The 19,769-nt window shown below is 35.3% G+C and overlaps 1 protein-coding gene across 2 annotated transcripts; it reads right to left on the bottom strand.

Annotated features, from left to right (window-relative positions):
* Positions 1-8,185: 8,185 nt before the first annotated feature.
* LOC110730692 (glutathione S-transferase DHAR3, chloroplastic-like) lies at positions 8,186-17,957 on the bottom strand. 2 transcript variants are annotated; one of them, XR_002513134.1, is made up of 7 exons: positions 17,689-17,957; positions 16,350-16,440; positions 16,122-16,265; positions 14,577-14,694; positions 10,850-10,990; positions 8,592-8,747; positions 8,186-8,441 (listed from the first exon to the last, which is right to left on the bottom strand). XR_002513134.1 is itself a non-coding variant. In XM_021910511.1 (6 exons), the coding sequence occupies exons 1-6, from the start codon at positions 17,909-17,911 to the stop codon at positions 8,664-8,666; spliced, it is 801 nt and encodes a 266-aa protein (XP_021766203.1). In that variant the 5' UTR covers positions 17,912-17,957; the 3' UTR covers positions 8,483-8,663. The 2 variants fall into 2 exon arrangements, 1 of the variants encoding a protein (XP_021766203.1); XM_021910511.1 differs by lacking the exon at positions 8,186-8,441 and having other exon boundaries at positions 8,483-8,747.
* Positions 17,958-19,769: the final 1,812 nt, after the last annotated feature.

Genomic DNA, 19,769 nt, shown 5'->3' with positions numbered 1-19,769 from the left:
TTTCTAAACTAATACATAAAAGACCAGCGCTAATCTAGTTGTAGAGCATTAAATCAATCAATAGGAAATTAATCTAGCATTGACAATCAACAACAATAAATTACCCCTTCATATTATTTATGGATCCCCATAAACCCTAGAAAGAAAACTACTCAAACATAATTAAATCTTAACTAAACAAAGCAATCAAACAAGTCATGATGAAAGAAATAAAATAAAAATCTGATATTAAAGGGGAAGAAATAGTTACCAAAGTAATCAGAATTAAAGAGTTGAATTAAGAACAAAGATAAGAACAAAGTTGTAGAGAGAGAAAAAAAAATATAAAAACTAAGTAGAGAGAGAAAGTCTAAAGGAAGAGATAATAGAAGTAAAAGAGAGAGTGCTTAACAAAAACGTATTTATATTAAGCAAGAAAAATCCTAAATTAAAACAAACTAAACGACGCTTAAAACTTCATCAGGGACACACGCCCGGTCGGGTGCCACACCGCCCGATCGGGCCCGCCTTTTTTCAATCATGGACGTCTCTCGCGCCCGGCCGGGCGCGAGATAGGGCGAAGGATGTTCTGCCCCTCCCGGTCAGGCGCCCCTTCGGGCGGAGCCTATTTTTCCAGTCCACAATCTTTTGCAACTTGGACTTCTCAATTAGGCTCCGATTCTTCGGCCCAATCCGAATTTCCTCTTCGGGTCTTGAATACTCAGTCCAAATGCCTCAGTATCACATGCACCAAGCCCTTAATCACCGGTTCGATGAATCTAACCGGCCCTGGGCTATGAAAGACGGTCGTGCCCTTCAAATGCTCGTAGTTGCTCCATAAAATTACGGGAAAATGCTCTAAAGGTGCAAATCCCTACAAAAGTCATCCAAAATTACGAAAACACTAGAAACACCAATTAGTAATAAAATTGGCTCTAAAGATCCAAAAACACTACCAATTATGACCAAGGGACGGGGGTAAATACTATATAAAATGGACATATCAGAGGTCAACCTAAATGCAGACCAAGTGACAGTTGACCTACAAAGCAGAAGTTGTACATGCTACCACTGGCAATTAACTGACCTTCCTTGTGTGTTTGGATTTGCTTGCATACTAAATAAGAGAAGTGGCCCAGAACAGTATGTGGACAACTATTACACAAGGGAGAGATATATAGAAGCATATGATCTGCCTATACAACCTATGTCAGGTCCCAAGCACTGGGAAAAGGTTCAACTGAGGGAGCCACTACCTCCACCAGTAAGAATGATGTATGGCAGACCTAAGTCCAAAAAAAGAAAGAAGGAAATGAGTGAGGGTGTACTTAAGGCAGTAGAGTATTGTACACAAAAAAGGCAAAAGAGAGTATTGTACACAAAAAAAGGCAAAAGAGATGCCAAAAAAAGTGCTCAGTTTGGTCACTATGCCAAAACATGCTCCAATGTGCCTGTAGAAGTGACACAGTCTTCTTCCCATCCTACCACAAAGGGCAAATCTATTGTTAACACACCAAGGGTGGTAGAATAACGGAGGATAAAAACAGCAAGAGCTTTAAATAAGGTGAGTTCTGAAATTTTTTGTTCTGTTTTGAATTATTTGGTTCTGTTTTTAATTTTGTCACTTTTTTTATGTGTGCAGACTACTCTTGGGGCATCAGCAGGTCCTAATAACATTGGAAATAAAAATATTCCCACAAGAGGAGGCTAAGAAGAAGGTTGCAGCTGCTACAGCCAAAGCAGCATTAAAAGCAGCAGCATCACAAGGAGGAGCAGCAGCACCTCATGGGCAGTAGGACCAGCTCAGGGAGAAGAATGTCCATCTCAAGGAGCATCAACATCATCACAAGAACCAAATACAAGGTCAAGGAAGTCTGCAGGAGCAGAACAACACCTATGCAGCCAGGCATCAATAACTAATACAGCTAAGAACACCCTAGGAACCAGGATAAGCAAGAAAAAAAGTTATTGTTCAGTTTGAACTTTGTTGGGTCTGTTCATTTGACAGTTAACAATATGTATTTAGTGTGTTGAACATATATATTTAGTAGTTACTAATTTTACTAAGTCACCTATTGTTGAACATATATTTATTAGTTACTAATGTTTATATATATCATATGAATCTAATTATGTACACAAATCAGCTGTAGTGCCAAATCAATCATATATTTCAATTGCCGGAATGTTTAAAATTCATACAGAAATGATTGTGAGCAAGTTCACTTGAAAGAAATAGCAACTAAAATTAAAAACATCACCATACTTGAAAAGAATGTCCTGGATTCCCTCAAACTCCCCTAAACCAGTCTAATTACTACACTAATTCCTAAAACCATAACCAATACACTAATTGCAACTAATATAACCAAGTGAACCCTGACAGAAGTGCCATTGCTGCTTATCATCTTCTTCCTGTCACCAGACAAGGCCTTGCATTTAGTCTTCAATGTGTCAACTTCATTAAGCAAACACCTCCTTTACCCAACCAGATCATCAACCTCCCTTTGCAAAGAATTCATCTCAGCTTTCATTAACTTCTTGTCAAGCAGCAGCTGGTTGATCACATCCCTTTTCCAATCAGTGCCATCCTTTGAGTCAACCCATTCAAAACATTTGCATCCCTTTGTCTCAGTGTTTGGATCCCAAAATTTGCAAACCTTGAACTTGCGCCATGTATTCTCCCTTATCCAAGATGTCACCCTTGCAAGTGGCAGTCGACAGTTACACTTCTTCATTTTTAAGGGAGATAAAGTATTGCAAGACATTTTAACACCTGCAAATAGCAAAAAAAGAGGCATTAAAAATAGTGGGATTAAAACACAACAACTACAACAGAATCACCAGTTACACACATCAGTCTCACACACACCTTGTCACGTTGGTGGATGAGCACCATTATACGGATAACCAAGGGGTGGCCAATTCCCATTTTGTTTATGCCTATACTCCCGCATACAGTCTACCAAGAACCTAGGATCATCAGTGGTGCCAACATGAATAATGTAGATGTCCTTATTAGGTAGCCTCCTAATCATTTTAACACATCACCATCATCTTCAAAATCCCTATATTTCCCTTTATAAATATACTGAAATTTGGGAAACAAGATATCTACAGATCCTTCTACTGGATCATCCATTTCACGCAGTCGGTCTTTAAACTCTAGGCATTTATCCATCAAGTTGTCTTTACCTATTTCTACTTCAATGTCAATAACTACCCTCAAGTATTTAAATCTGAATACCACCCTATTCTCAGCCATCTTGCAAATAAAATTGAAACAAACATGCAACAAAAACCCCAATTTTAGATAAATTACTAACATGCAACATTAATTTCAAAAAACAACATTTCCCTAAATTAAATCAAATCAAGAACCCTAATTTTTCCAAATCATAAATTATAACAACATAATTCAATTAAACCCACAATTTGTAGTGCAAATCACAATTTAATAACATATGAACCAAAAGTACAAAACAATTTAACTCAATTCAACTTCAAATTTAGCAATTGTATACAAAATTAGTGAAAGTTGGCCTCTTTTTTTCGCCTCCAACAGTGCTTCAGAAATGCGTCTAAAATATTCACACAACCTTCGCAATTCAACAATGAACTACAACCCTAAGTTTAAATCAATTCCTTTCCAAGAATTTTACTGTTTTCATTCCAAATTTTAAACACAGTCAAATGGGGGAAAAAGGGAACAAAGTCGTTATTTAAAAGAGGGGAATTTAACTAACTAGCCGTTAAAGTGAGACCCACTAATGGAAAAGTTGACAGAATGTAGACGGAGGTAGTGAAAGCTACAATTATGAGTTATTGGAGGTGTCAATTTAAAAATAAATTTTAAATGGGTACGAAATTCAATTACCACCATTTTTTAGGTACCAAAATTCAAATTTTCCTTTTAAATACTAAGTATAGAGTATAAATATAGATACTAGTTTGATTTCCAACATGTATCTTCTATTTTGCAAGCATGATAAATGGAGAATCGAATAATCTCAAATTTTATAATTTTCAACAGTAATATCAGTAAAGAATACTCTCACCGTTTCATAATGTTAGTTCTATTAATCAGAGTGAATCTTCGAAATTTCACTACATATAACAACAAACATTGTCATACGAGATCTAGTTTTTTCGTCTCAGTGAATACATTATTAATATCCAATTTTTATAATTTTTGCTAGTGTGAGATTAAAGATATTTGCGATCCAAAATTTGATTGCGTTGATAAATGTAAATGAGATTAACAATATGAAAAAGAGGAAGTACAGTAAATCATTACGAACATGTGTAAATATGGATACATGAATACATCATATATATGTACTAGGGCAGCCAAAGCGCACGTTTCGCGCGGGGTGGCCAACCCTTTTGCCTTAATTTTTCTTGGCTTGTGTTTGCACTTTACATGGAGTTAATTTTTCTTGTCTTTGATGTTGTAGAATATTCTTGGAAATGTGATACAACATGCTGCACCCTTATTTAAGTAGTGAAAAAACACAACGTGCTAACACTTTATATAGGAATTTATGATATTAATATATCTTTTGCGCTCATTGACTTAATTGGAAACAAAAAGGTACATCATATAGCAGTACATGGTATTTCACAATACATATATAGTAGTGGCATTAATACATAATAGAATTCAAATTCACATGATTTCACAATGCTTAAAAGTCAACGGAATCAGAAAATGAATTCGGACAAAATGCTTCTAACAATTTGGTTTTGCAGTAAATTAACCCTATGCAACCCATAATTCCCTTAAATATTCCCTTGAATCCCTTATTGCTTTCTTCCCCTTTTCACCGTAGTCAGTTTGGTTTTCTTTCTTTCTAGTACATCTACTTCGGCACAATCATAGATTAATTTCATTAGTTTTAATGTCCTTTAAACACAATTATGTGTAAGTCATTAATTTCGACCTTCACAATAGATAGAAAAAAGAACTCCCACACAAAGCAATAACTTTTCATTGCCTGGTGACTAATGTTGTCATGTAATAAAAATATAAAATCATAATACCCGTTAAATTAAATATAGAAATTTTTAAACTTTATTATTCCATTCTTCATTTAATTTCTAGTTAATTGATGGGTCTTAAGAAATATTACAAAATTACACTGGGAGTAAGAAACTAAAAAAACATTTTGAGGGGTATAATAGTCCGTGCACTATTGTCTATTCATAAGAACAATCGCCCACTTTTTATAAGGTAGGGATATAAATGAAGCTTGTTTCCATCATAATTAGTTGAAGGCTTGAAGCCATCATTTAAGATAAATATATTTGAGATTTAGAGCCAAATATCAATAGACATAGGATATTTTTTGGTATGTATTATTATTAATATGATCATATCTTATTATCAATTTGTTTGATTTCATTTTATCATTTGTAATCTTTTAATATCTTTATGATTTCATGTTTATCTTACTAATTTTATTAATATTCCTTTTTAACACTATAAATAGTTGTCCTTTCATTAATTTTATTAGCTTTTCAACATTTTTTTTTCATAACTCTATTAGAATTAGCTATTAGACGCGGAATGAGTTTATTAGCTTTTCAACATTCTCGTTTAACTCTATTAGAATTAGCTATTAAACGCAGAATGAGCACGTACAGACTCGATGAAACTCCTGATACCTTTCTATCAGGCGTACTTTATGAAGGGTCCTATATTTTTAGAAGGACTCGCATCGATGGAGAGTCTAATGACAGATTACCTCGGCGACATAGACCTTAGGAAAGATAAGTTGTTCATATATGGAACTGAAATAAACGAATCGAATCGAGAAAAGCTGCATAACTCTCTTATTTTGAGGGCAAGTGAAGGAACTCTTTGTGTTAACTGTAATGGAGCATGCTATATCCTTATACACAAGATGAAAAACTATTATCGACTGATTGATAACCCAGAAAGATAATAAGTATTTGGAGATGGAACTAAAAATGGTTCAACGTCAACTTTCTTCCATTTTTTTCGAGTTATTAAAAACCTCGAAAAACATGGAAAGGGTAGTAGAGTTGGAGGAACAACAGTCTCTTAGTAAGAGGGAATGCGGCGATATGAAGGTAAAGCTACAAAAGATTGAAGATCGGGTGTCTTTGGTTGAAAGTCTTTTTTTTAAATTAACAATGGCGATTAAAGAATTTTTAAATAAAATTGTAGAAAAGCTTTTCTCCTAGAATAAAAAATCAATAGACTTTCTCTCTCCTCTAAATGCTCTATTCTCTCTCCTCTAAAAAGAAAACCCTCCTCAAACCTAGAACTCACGGGAGTTCCAGCGCCGTGGCTGGTTCTCTGGCGGGTTCCTCTTCTATGTATTAAGATTTTCTTTGCTCGTGTTCTAGCGTTGAAGGTGAAGTGGAACCAAGCTCCCAGCGGGCTTCAAACTCCGCTTAGTGTTAACTCTTCTTGCCGGAAGTTCTCAAGGTGGTTTTCTCAGTTTTTCAGTTTTAAAGTTCTAGTAGCTTTGTGATTTGGGTACTCGAGGGTAAGAAGGTTGTTTTCAATTGGGTTTAAAGTTTCGTTGATGAAACAAGATTCGACGGCTAGCTCTAACGCCGCCGACTACGTGTGATCGAAAAGATCGAGTTGGTAAAGGTAAAGTTAGAGTTAGGGTTCGTTTGTTTTCTTGTGTTGGGCTTTATTCTCGTTCCTTTAACTTCCTCTGCCCATTTCTGTTTATGACACAATATCGGGTTTGTCTCTTGGTTATCTTGCCGCCGGTGATGTTAGTCCAGTTTGACCTTCACGGTGAAGGATGTAATCGAAGGCTGGTGATAGTTGGTTGGTTTCTTGTTGTTTAAGGGCTTTTTTCGGTTTAATTTTAGTTTTCCTTGCTTCTATGGGTCTTTGCTATGAGTTTGATGCTATGAGATGCGGTTCTCTTTGTTCTAGTTGGGGTTTGTCAAGTTTAATTGTGGGTTTAAAGGGGTGTGTCGTGCTCCTGTTTAGAATTTTGGATATGCGAGTTTTGGTTTTGTGGGGAATTCGCCATTGTTATGGTATGGTTCGGTTGTTATGGTTGGTTAGGGTATGTTATTTGTTTGTTGTTTCCTCTTTCGATTTTCTCAGGTTATCCCTTGATGTCCTTTGTTTCAGCTTAGTAGTGGATTTTCAATCTATTACTTAGAAAAATATCTATCTTAACACTGCTCCCCAAAATGAAATGTTTGGGGGCCTCCAAAATGATATTATGGAGGTTTATAGTATGTCAATGGTCTTTTTTCTTGAGAAAGGATCAATAGTACCCACAGTTAAGGGTATCGAATCACTTGCATGGGAGATTCAATGTGTGTTGTTACGCCCTAACCGCTATGTTTTCCTACCCCATTTATTTATTGTTATAGGCACTCGGTGTCCTTTTCAACTCGTTAATATGTATGCCAGAATTTGTTTGTTCTTCGTCCTCCAATGAATTCTCCAAGCTCAAGAGAATGCGGAATACATAATCAGAATGGTGTGTTCCTCATCGCATGCTCAAAGGATAATGGCAGATTATTCAAACCAGCAAGATCTAATGTGGAAGTACTTTAATTTAATGTATTCTCGTTGTAATAGAGGAGCTAATAATGCTCTTAGTTTGTAATATTTTTATTTTTATTTAAATCGTTGCCAAAAAAAAAAAAAAAAAAAAAAAAAAAAAAAAAAAAAAAAAAAAAAAAAAGAAGAGAGAGAGAGATTGGAAGGATAGACATTGTTATTTGCTTAAAGTAAGATTTAAGAGTATATGTTTATTAAGTCTGTTGCTTTTTAGTTGTTAATGATTTTTTCTTTACTATTCATATAGTAATTTTATTTTTATTTTTATTTTTGTCAATTAATAGTTTATACTTATCATTTGAAATATACATGCATAACACAAAAGATAATAATGGTCAATAAAAAATTCAATCTAATTTATTAGAAAAGTTAGATATTATTCTTATAAATAATCTAATTAATATATATATATATATATATATATATATATATATATATAGTTGTAACCAATTAAATAAGACATTATTAATTTCTTTTACAATTAAATTATTCAAATGCCACGCAAGCAAAATTGACGAATGAAATTTTAAAGTTTAAATTAATTAAATACAAATATTATCTTTTGAGATTATGAATTCTATTTAATATTTTAAAACTAATATAATAACAATTTTAATCACATAAATATGAAAAATATTTTGTAAAAAAATACTAACAAACCATGCATGTATAATATAAGGTCAAACCAAAAGTTTATAACCAATTAAAATGGTCAAATGGTTGTGATAGCGCCATGCCACCATGTGAGTGATGTGACCATTGTAATGTTATGGTGAACATTATTTAGATGATCACCTTACAAGTGTACCTACAAATTTGTACCCATTGAGCCCAAGGGTACACTGAATCTGCGGGCAGGATATTTGCATTTGCCAAAGCTCACCTGCACCGCCTGGAAAAATTGTACTCTGATTTTTAACATGGAAAAAATCATTGAGGATTCATATCTGTGAGCATTTTTCATAGAATTTATTTAAAATAATCTTCACTATACTTCAGATAATTTACATTCAAGCGATTACAAGCTGCCAAAATCACTTACTGAGACACTACAGCAAGGCTAATCTTCTGCACAAGAAACCAGTGACCGTAAATCTTGGACAGCTTCAGCAGTTCAGCTTATGTGCTTTGCCCAGCCAGCAATGACATCCGCTGGTGATGCAATTGTTTTCACAAATGAATCCCTGGAAAATATATTCTGCACACACGTAGTAGACTATCAGAATTCACTTCGATTACACCATTTACCTATGATTGATAATTCTAAGGTGGTAGGTTCGTTCAATAAAGTATTATTCTGTAACTTTTTTATATCTTAAAATCATTTCGACTTTCTGCATTTTTGAAATTGCTGTGCTTAGCATTAGAAAAATTCGAGAATTATTCGCAATAGATGTACTCTTTAATTATCACTGTGTTGTTTCCTTTTTGTGTGTGCTTGTACGTTCTGGTTATTTAGCACATCTATTGCTGGCTTGCTGCAGTAGAATCCTATGGATAAGCAAACAGATTATCTTTTAAGGGTGATCAGTATGTTAAAGTGGGAGGACAAGGCCAGCCTCAAAATTCAAGCCTCTTAATTATCACTGTGTTGGTTCTTTTGTGTGTGCATACATGTTTGGGTTATTTTACACAACTATTGCTGCGGCAAAATCCTTTGGATAACCAAACAGAATCTTTTTAGGGATTGATCAGTATGTTAAAGTGGGAGGACAAGGAAGGCCTCAAATTTAGGGGGGCAAGAAAAACCGAGAATAGGAGATAAAAAAGAAAGGTAATCAATACTGCAACTATGGTCAGCAAGAAAGTTTTGGAGACAATTGTTCTTGACCTGCCAATGCCACAAGATGAAGAGGACGAGATGAAGTCCCTTAATTCTATAATCTCTAGTGTTCAATAAGTGGCCAAATGTCAAAGCTTTAAAAAAAAAAAAATAACTCTTAGCAACCACAATTTTTAAGGATGGATGATAAATGGCAAAACTTTTCACAAGATGAAGAGGATGAGATGAAGAGGATTGTTCTTGACCTACCAATGCCACAAGATGAAGAGGATGAGATGAAGTCCCTTAATTCTATAATCTCTAGTGTTCAATAAGTGGCCAAATGTCAAAGGTTTAAAAAAAAAAAAAAGGGATAACTCTTAGCAACCACAATTTTTAAGGATGGATGATAACTGGCAAAACTTTTCACAGATCTTTAGCTCAGTCTAAGCTTTTATAGCTTACTTTTAGAACCTTGTCAAATTGTTGGAGCTAAAGTTGAAAGAATAGATAGAAAAATTAGACACAGAAGAGAATGATCTATATGTTACAAAGAGAGTGGCAATAGCTTCAATTTCTAGTTCCTCCACTTCAATCATTGATGATGTTAATAAGGCTCCTGGGACTCTTTCAAAGATTCCAACAATTTCTCTCGTTCCTTAAAAGCCCACAGGAACGGCGTTAATGCTCCCAGATCCATAGCATGAGTAGTTAAAACAAGTAAATGATTTGATACCAAGTATTAGATATTAATTATGAACTTGAGATGAATAAGAAATGGGTAAAAGACAAGAGTGAGGATAATACTTTAAATCAGAGTCAATTGCATCAAGCTCTAGAATTCAACAATTTTTTTAAAATTATAAAATGAACTTTAAATTTATGATATTAGTCAAAGCTGGGATATAGCATGAATAATCAGGATCTGGCTACTGATTACTTCTTGGAACAAACAACTAATGAAGGGGCCCGTAGAATTGCATAAGGTGTAGTTCCCTCTGGTCCAAGTTTAACAGACTATGTGGTCTCTAATAAAAAATTCAAGGGCATTTAGGGAAGGATTACATAGTAGGAAATGGATCACTGCAACAGCTTGAATCTACAATTTGATAGTCAGTAGTCTCAGCACTTGTCACATCATAGAAAAGGGTTTTAGTTATTCTCATTGCAGCCTAAACTATGTTCAAGAATAATAAAGTATACACGAGAACAGTAATTACTAGTTTGTTAACCGGAAACTTGGTTCAAAGCACAAGGAGGCTTCAACTTGTTTCTTCAAGCAAAGCAATTGCAAGACTAAGAAGATCGAATGTGGTTGAACCAGCTTTAGTCTAGTTGAGGAAGACCCTTCACTTTAATTTGACTGATGTTCTATATTCAATCCCATATACCAAAAGAATAAAGAAAACAAAATAGATACTACGTATAAATAATTTTGACTTATGTGCAGTATCCATTCCCCTCATAAAAGAGCATAATTCTTTTACAATTATTTTCTATGCCATGAGGTGGTCAAAGAGTAAACAAATAAGAGATACCTTCATGTAAGACTTCACATAGGGAAGTGACTCTGGAACAGACCAATTCTTGTAATTTCCCAATGCAATCTCCATATGGTAAAGCTTTGGTCCGAGAGATAGGTCCGCTGCAGAGATCTTCTCCCCATTAATAAAAGGCCCCTACAGGTAGAAATTTATCAATATATGTAAAGGTTAGGTTGTTTGTAATTGGTTAACTACAAATTCTACACCCGCCACAAAATCCACATAATTCTAAAAGTTAAGCTGCTTCTAATTACAAGGCTCATATCAAGCAAATAAAGGTGGAATCAGGGAGTCAGCAAAGAGAGAAGGCAAGCATATTGCTGTCCAAATTTATGAAGCCAAAGACATCAGCATATATTATTGAATTAATAATTTGCTATACAATTGCATACGATAACTGCCTTAATGAGTGCCATAAATGGACAAGCTCATTAAGTCACCAAACTAGACTACATTAGATAGCATTGCACAAAATTACTCCCTCAAAAGGAGAATTAAAGCAACACTACCTAGCAGTTGTATTAATTACAATTATCTCATGTGCTGCCAGAATCCACTGTATGGTTCAGTCTAGCTAGGAAATTTAGATTTTAACCCCAACAGAGGTCATCAATCACGATAAGAGATTTAACTCACTTTAGTCCTTGCAATTTTAGTAGTTTCATTTCCTTTTCCCCTTAAAAGTTCAGTTTTGATTTATTTCCTATTCCCCTTGAGAATTCAGTTTAGATTTATTTTGGCAACCTTAACGTTTTTCAACTCTTTTGTATTGTTCTCTACTATGTAGGCATTCAAAGTACACCTCCTGAGGCAACTCCCTTCAATCATGAGCCTGAAATTGCTGAGTATCAGGCTCACAAGCTCGCAAGGGGGAAGCATGAAGCTAAAATGTTGAGAAGAGACTATGTTTCAAACCCATGGGTGCTAGTAATCTGCAGAGAAGTAGGACCTTGCTTTACCAGACATGACATTCACTTTTGGAATGAAAGAACTTTTTTAAGGGTGAGTTCTCTTCACAAATCTGGACTTGAACTTGTAAAGTCATTACTAAAAACTACAAAGTACAAATCAATAACTAAAAACATATTAGCTAGTAGTAATACATTTATTATACGATTCATCCATTAATATTACATAATAATTAGGAAAATTTGTCTGAAAAACCTTTTAAAAACACCATTTGGCGGGAGGGGGGGGGGACCTTTTAAAATTTTTTTGGCAAACGAAAACCACCAACTTGCATATTTTGTGTCAAAAGAAACCTTTGTGTACTTTTCCGGCATTGACTATATAATTTTCAAGCATTGACTTCTTTTTCTTATATGCACCCAATTAACTTGTTATTTACACTCCCTCTCTCTTATTCCTCTCTTATCATTTTCAGTCATTTCCTCCAAAAAAAAATCCCTCTCCTCGGCATTGGCGATAAACTCGACAAAATCACCACCTTAAACAACCATAACTCCCAATCTCCACCACCACAACAACCACCACTACCGCAAACAACAACCTCCCAAAACCAACTTCTCTCTCCATCGACTTCTTCCCTGCTTTGATGCACAACACCACCTTTTGAACCACTTACCAAATTGTCCCTGACGCATACTCCAACGCCATCACCGAAAAGTCTTACCTCGGTTGTGAAGTCATCCGTTACGATAAATTTGAATTCGTGTTTAGGTCGAGGTTTGGATCGTCGATTGTGTTGTTCTTCCAATTGAAAGAGAATATTAGAGCAAAATATATAAACAAATTAAACGACCAGCACTACCTCCTTCGTTCAGTCCTCAATTCATCTCCACCAACACCATCGAATCTTAAAGGAGGACCGCCTCTATCTCTATTTCCATCTCTTATATTTGGTTTTTCTAGGCAAGGGTGGGGGTTCAATTTTCAAGTGGTTGGGGGTGGATTTAACGAGGTAGGGTGGATTTTAAGAGGTGGGTAGCTAATCAGCAGTGGGGTGGGTGGGATGAACTTGACCTGATTTGAACTTATGAAACTTATTGGAATTTATTGGACTTAATTGAAACTTATTAGACTTGAAACTAATTTTTTAAAAGGGAGAACACACCTTAAATAAGCAGTGGAAGCAAAAAGATGATTGTACTCTTAAATCTGAAACCAGACCCCTCTTCAAAGAGTAACCAACAAGAACTTCTATGGGATTGTCTAATTTTTTCCATTTCACTCTCCTTATACAGGGGATGTTCTATTTGTTCCCCATAATAGAGGAGGCTAATCTGTAAATTTAGAGAACTTGACCTAAAGTTGAAAATTCCTTTAGTTAACTACTTAACAAGTGTGAGAAAGTAAAAAGAAAAGAAAAACAGTACTCCCTCCGTGTTTTAATAAGTGTTACAGTTTGACCAAACACGCATGTCGAGACACTACTTTAACCATTAATTTATCTAATTATATTTTAGTAAAATCATAGGAAATTTTATAATATGAAAGTATACATTATAACGAATCCAACAATATATTATATAATAACATCGGTTTTTTATATATTGGTAAATTAATCAAGTCAAAACCTTTATGTGAATAGTAAAAAAAGTCAAAGTGTAACACTTATTAAAACACGGAGGGAGTATAGCTTAGATTTCAAACTTATTTAGGAAGATTTCAACTACTTCATTTAAAGCTTCTTGAGAATTTTACTACTCTTCCTCATCATTTAGCTTCATGCTTTTGCTGATTTCTTGCTTAATCCTACTTAATTTAATCTATATATAGTGCTTAAATTTTGCTTTAGTTTTGCTCTTAATCATGAGTGGTGAATAATCTAAGCTTCTAGGGTTATGGTAAAAACCAATCATGTAAATATAGGTTAGTTGATAAATTTGGGGTACCTCGTAAATCAATTTCTTGCTAAAGACATGCTGAGTTTTAATCGTGTTGGACTCCCATAATTGATTGTTTTGAGATCATCACATGAAATATCAAAAGATGAAACTACAAGTTTTTTAAAAAAAAAAAATGGAAATAGAACCTTGTAGGTAGGGGGAAACTCGTTATTAAAATACCAATGTTAATTTTTTTCCCTAAGTAGTTTCTTGACACCACGCAAATAGGTAATTAACTAAGAAGTCAAGCATACTATATTTGGCTTAAAAGAGAACTTAAGGTAGCCAAGAAAGTATCTCCCTCAACCATTATCAATCCCATATATTCTCTCTTTATTGATCTATCTTGTTGTTTTTGCTTATTGTGGCAGTACTCCTAGCATTAGGTTTTCTCTAATTGATAATCATCTTAGTTTAATTTTTTTACTAGTTCATTTCAAGACTTTTAATAATTTAAATTAGCATAGTTTTTGGTGCTTACATGTTAGTGAAGACTCTAGAGAGCATTATTCTCTAAACCTAGACTCAGCTTACCATTGTGACTAAAGTGCTTGCAATAGGTTTCCAGTTGATTAACCTTTGCCCATCATACTACATAGCTAAAAGGACCAAGTTAGATTTTTTTTTTTCCTTGAAATTGTTGTGATTGCCTATCTCCAGCACATTCATGCCTACCTATACTTAGAAATCTCAAGCAACTTTAACAGCAAATGAGAGAGGTAAACATGGAAAGGAGATGAGGTACTGATTTAATACCATGCATAGATTTTGTCTTATTACAATTTAATACTACATAGTTGGATACTTGGATATAATGGGTTTGTGAGGAAGAAGAGGGGGGGTGGGGGGTATGCCATGAAGAAGGACCTTACATTTTCTTTCAGGTAATCATTGAAGGAACTGAGCTCATTAAGTAATTCCTGCTCTTTTCCATCGCTGGGGTCCTTGCTTTTAAGAAAGCCAACAAACGCAGGAAAAATCTTTGAACCACTGCACAAAAAACAGCCAGAGTTTGAGACACTGACATACTATGAAGAATCTAGCTACAAAATCAAATATGTTAATTAGATCATACATCAGAACTTATAAAGTAAAACAGCCTCTGCACTGAACCTCGTCTCTATCATTACCCTGCCTCGTCTCGCCCATCTGCTCAAAATAATCCCACCTTTTCGAATTCCAGAAATAATCCCACCTTGTAACCCCATCTTCCCAAAATGAACCTTTTTACCTACAACCATTTCAAGGTAAATTTTTTTTTGTTCGAATAATAAAACAAAGGCAAAAGAAAAAAAAGAAAAAAGAAAAAAAAAAAGAAAAAGAAAAAGGAAAAATCCCCTAACACCGTAACCAGCCCCACCCCACCATTGGCACCACCATCACCGTAACCCAGCCCCACCCAACCCCATCAGCGACAGCTTAACCGCACCCCTGCCCCACCAATACCCGCGAAACCCTCCTTCCCCCATTCTCTCTCCCCAAAAACCATCCCGCCTAACTACCTCAATCACAACCTAGCCTCACAACTCCAACAACATCGCAACCACTTCTTCACCCTAGACAACCAATTTCGAACCCCAGCCTCTTCGAACCACCGCGAATACCACCTTAAACCCCACTTAAATTGGCTGCGATTGAATTAAAGCTTGTGGCTACATTTTGGGGTTGAATTGGAGCTTGTGATTGCGATTTGTGGGGCTGCGACATCACGGCCGGGAGATTGGGGTAATTGTGGAGTTAGTGCAATGGTGGTGGTTGTTGGGTATGTTGGGCGAATTTGGAGGTGGTGCGGAGGTTGATTTATGTGGCAGCAACTGATTTGGAGGTGGTGCAGTGGGGTTGTTGATGTGGCTGGGCGAAGCCCGGGAGTTAAGAGGGGTTGTGATTGGTGGTGATTTGGTGTATGTGGGTTCGGTGGTGGTGGGTTGTGGTGGCAACAAAGGAGAGACTTTGTTGTGATGGTGGTAAATGGTGGTGATGGGGTTTATGATTTGTTGTGATGGAGGTAAGGAAGAGTGGGCTCGGCAAAGTGGCAGGGGAAGGAAGAAGAAGAGGGGTTTTTTTTAGTTCTTTAATTTTTGAAATAATTCTTTAATTTTTTAAAAACCAATTAAAAGGTGACACGTGTCAAATTACCTTTTAAAATAGGTTACTAATTCAAGCAACCGGTCATTAAATGAAAAAGGTTCATTTTGGGAAGATGGGGTTACAAGGTGGGATTATTTCTTAAATTCGAAAAGGTGGGATTATTATGAGCAACTGAGCGAAAGGTTGGATTATTCTTTTCAGTTTTTCCTTTCTCTTTTTGTGGATCAAATCAAAGTTATATATTGAATATTGTATGGATATCTTCTGAACCAAGATTAACTGCATATGTCCAAAATCAAAACCCATAAACAATGAAGTGGGGAACATACACTGTACTCTTCTCGGGAGGTGTTGCCAAAGGTGGATTAGGATATTTCTCTTCTAGGGAATTTGCAATGACATCTGAATCAGCAACCCATTTTTCATCAAATTTCACCACAGGTACTTTACCCTCTGGATTGATTTTTGTAAACCTAACAGCAAAATGATTCAAACTAACTATTAAATTGCAAATTTCAGGTTTAAAAAAAAATGACTAGGAGCTGCAGATAATTCACCACTCTGGCTTGTTAGTTAAGTCAACCAGCTTCATATCATATGGGAGATGCTTTTCTTCCAAAGTTAACAACACTCTTTGGCAAAATGGACCTGGCATTACAATGGAATATAAACTGGTTGAAAGATTGTAGCATAAATTTTGTGAAAGTTATTTAGCATATACTCCGAAAAATCCAGTGCTGTATTAATTTCTCAGCTATAATAGCCATTAGTGAAAACAAAAAATGTGTTGCACAACAATGCTGTATTAATCCCTTTGTTATTTAACTAAAACAAACAACATAGTAAATTAAAGGGAGTAACATTTTATTCTTCTCCTCCCTTTGTTTTAGTCATTCCCTTTCCCTTAGATGAACCAAAAGGCTCTTAAGGGTTTTTGTTTCCATTCTTCTTGTTTCCCTTTCTTATACTCATGCCCTTTCCCTTTGTTAAACCAAAGGGCCCCCAAATAGTATTACCTCAGCCCCATTATACTCACCCTGTTTCTCAATTAGGAATTTTACTCTCTACATTATCTCTAGAATTAGGTTCTACACTCGCTACTCTCACTTGCATGATATTTTGTGCAAATAGATATGGGACAAGTAAATTGGAATATACATTTGTTCTTCTAAGTCGTCTAATTCTCTTCTATTCCGTTATTGTACGCCAAACATAATGACTGGATATTTCACAGTGCATTCTCACTTTTATGTCTCAATAACCTCATAACCAAACGTAGCTTAATAATGTACTTTGTAGTTCAATCAAGTAGACTAAAGACCTGAATCCAAACAAATAGCGGATAATCAAACCAGCCATATAACCAATGTCGAGACTAAATTAATATATGTTGTCATGCCAAAAAAAAAAGGTATAAACAGAATAAACACTAGGAAAATAAAAAAAAAATCCATTATTGCACACTGAATTGTTAGAAATTAGAAATCCAAAAATTATGCATATTACCGTCAGAATTAGCCATCTATTATTAGTGGAGTACTATCCTCCAGAACAAAATTTAGTTGTCACGTTAGTAATTCAAATTATGCATAACTGTTTTAAGGAGTAACTGTTATGAATTAGTCTGCTGACAATTGAGCCCAAATTCCTAGTACAAGACAGTATACCCATTATAATCTAATCTAATAACCAATAAATTCAACCGAAAAACCACAAACAATCACATTTTCTCAATTACCCGGATTATTATAACCAAAAAAAAAAAACATTTAAAAATACGAGTACACAATTATGCTATAAAAAACAAAATTATAAACATGAAAACAGAAATTCAGCATTATGAAAATCAAATTATATAGTAAACCAATAAAATTAGGAAGAAAGAAAGAGAAGTACAATCGCCAAGCTTGTTGGGAGTGGTGATAGATTCCTTGACACAAATTTGAAGAGGATCCGAAGAAGCCATTGATAAAGTGAGAGATCTTCTGGTAGAATGCTTGAAATTATGAGTAAAAATGGTGCGATTGTTGTGATGAAAATGGGGGTTTGAGATTATCTGACGTATGAAGGTTGATGATGAGAGAGAATACGCGACTGGTGTTAATTTAACGGTCGACATTTCGTTCTTCTTTTGCTGCCTAGCGTTTCGCCTTCACTTCATCGCTATTTATCATTTTTTATAGTCCTTATACACGTGCTTTTCTGTTGTGCGTATATCTAGAACTTTTCCCTTAGGCTAGAAGTACAGGATGGTTAGGTTTGGGTTAGATTAAGTTCATGTTCTTTTGAGTTTCTAGACAGAGCAGAACAGATTTTAGAACAGAGCAAAGCAAATTGAATCAAATTTCATTATTATTATTACTATTATAAAGGAAATTTTGTGTAGAACTATCCTAAACATAGGGTCATTTGTGAACAACTATCCATTTTTTTTATTTGTTTAGAACTACCCATAAGTTTGAAAACATTTGGGTTAGCACTACCCATTAATATTTTCGGTCCAATTAAGACGTTATCGGAACCCACTTTTTTCACTTTTGCCACCTAATTAACTCTCCCAATTTATATAAAGGTTTTAATTTACCTTAATTGACCTAATTAGGTTTTAATTAGAATTCATTTTAGGGTTCATGAGTTTAGTATTACTTGGGGATTTTGATTTATAAGGTTTGGGGGTTTAATTGAATTGGGGTTTTTTCTTATTATTTCATTAATTGGCCATTGCAATTGAAAAAAGTGAAAATTTGGGCCAAAATAACGTTTTAATTGGACCAAAAACGTCAGTGGGTAGTGTTACCCAAACTTTTCCAAACTTGCGGGTAGTTCTAAACAAATAAAAAAAATGGGTAGTTGTTCACAAATGACCCTATCTTTAGGGTAGTTCTACACAAAATTTCCTATTATAAAATATTAACAAAACCTACAAAGTCAATCAATTTACAAGAAATTATCATCATCATCATCATCATTATTATTATTATTATTATTATTATTATTATTATTATTATTATTATTATTACGAAAAATACACTTTAATGATCCCAATTATTGGCGATTTATCTAGAATAATCCTAACTAAGGATTATTTTCTAACAGAACCAACTTTGCCTCTTATTTTCTTATAGTAGACCCAACCGGTCAACTACAGGTGAATAACCTGTTGTAACAAGTCATATGCCACGTGTCAACACACGATTGGTCCAAAATTTAAAAAAAAAAACAAAAAAAAATAGAACATTAAGAAAAACATAAAATAATTATAAAAAAAACTGAAAATTAAAAAAAATCTGAAATACAAAAAAAAAATCAGACACTTAGAAAATTTTCAAAAAATTAATAAAAAAAATCAAAAAATTTAAGAAACAAAAAAAAAAACCCAAAACCCACCGGCCACCCTCCCACCACCCCGTAACCCTAGCCAGCCACCCTCTCTCCCCTTTCCCCACCAGCAGCCAACCCCCTAAACATCCTAAAATGGCCGGACAACACCCACCCAGCTCGGAAGCTATCCGGTCGGCCCAAAATCACCCCTGAAATCACCTCCCTTACTATTCCCCGACCCCCATAACCATCATTTCCTCTCCCCCGACCCTGGAAACAACCCCACCTCCTTTCCCCCACCGTCAAAATCGGCCATTTCGACGGTAGGGGAAAGGAGGAGGGGTTGTTTTGATGGCCGGAGAAGTGGGAGGGGGTGGTTTTGGGGGTCGAGGAATTGCGAGGGGTAGTTTCGGAGGGTGGTTTTGGGTCGGGCGAGTGTTTTCCGAGATGGGTGGGTGTCGGCCGGCCATTTTGGGATGTTTTGGGGGTTGGCCGCTGTAGGCGTCGCTCGAAGTGCGCCTACGTTAAAAGCATGTGGTGAATATGCTTGGCACTCATAGGAAATGGAATTGACGTATGCGATTAGAGACAAATAAAGTAGGGAGCCGCCAACAAGTTTTTAAGGAACTTGTAAACCGTTCACGGATCATAAAAGG

Source organism: Chenopodium quinoa, unplaced genomic scaffold, assembly GCF_001683475.1.
Source record: "Chenopodium quinoa cultivar QQ74 unplaced genomic scaffold, ASM168347v1, whole genome shotgun sequence".
NCBI classification, from domain to species: Eukaryota; Viridiplantae; Streptophyta; class Magnoliopsida; order Caryophyllales; family Amaranthaceae; genus Chenopodium; species Chenopodium quinoa.
This window is presented reverse-complemented; position numbering and strand designations above follow the sequence as displayed.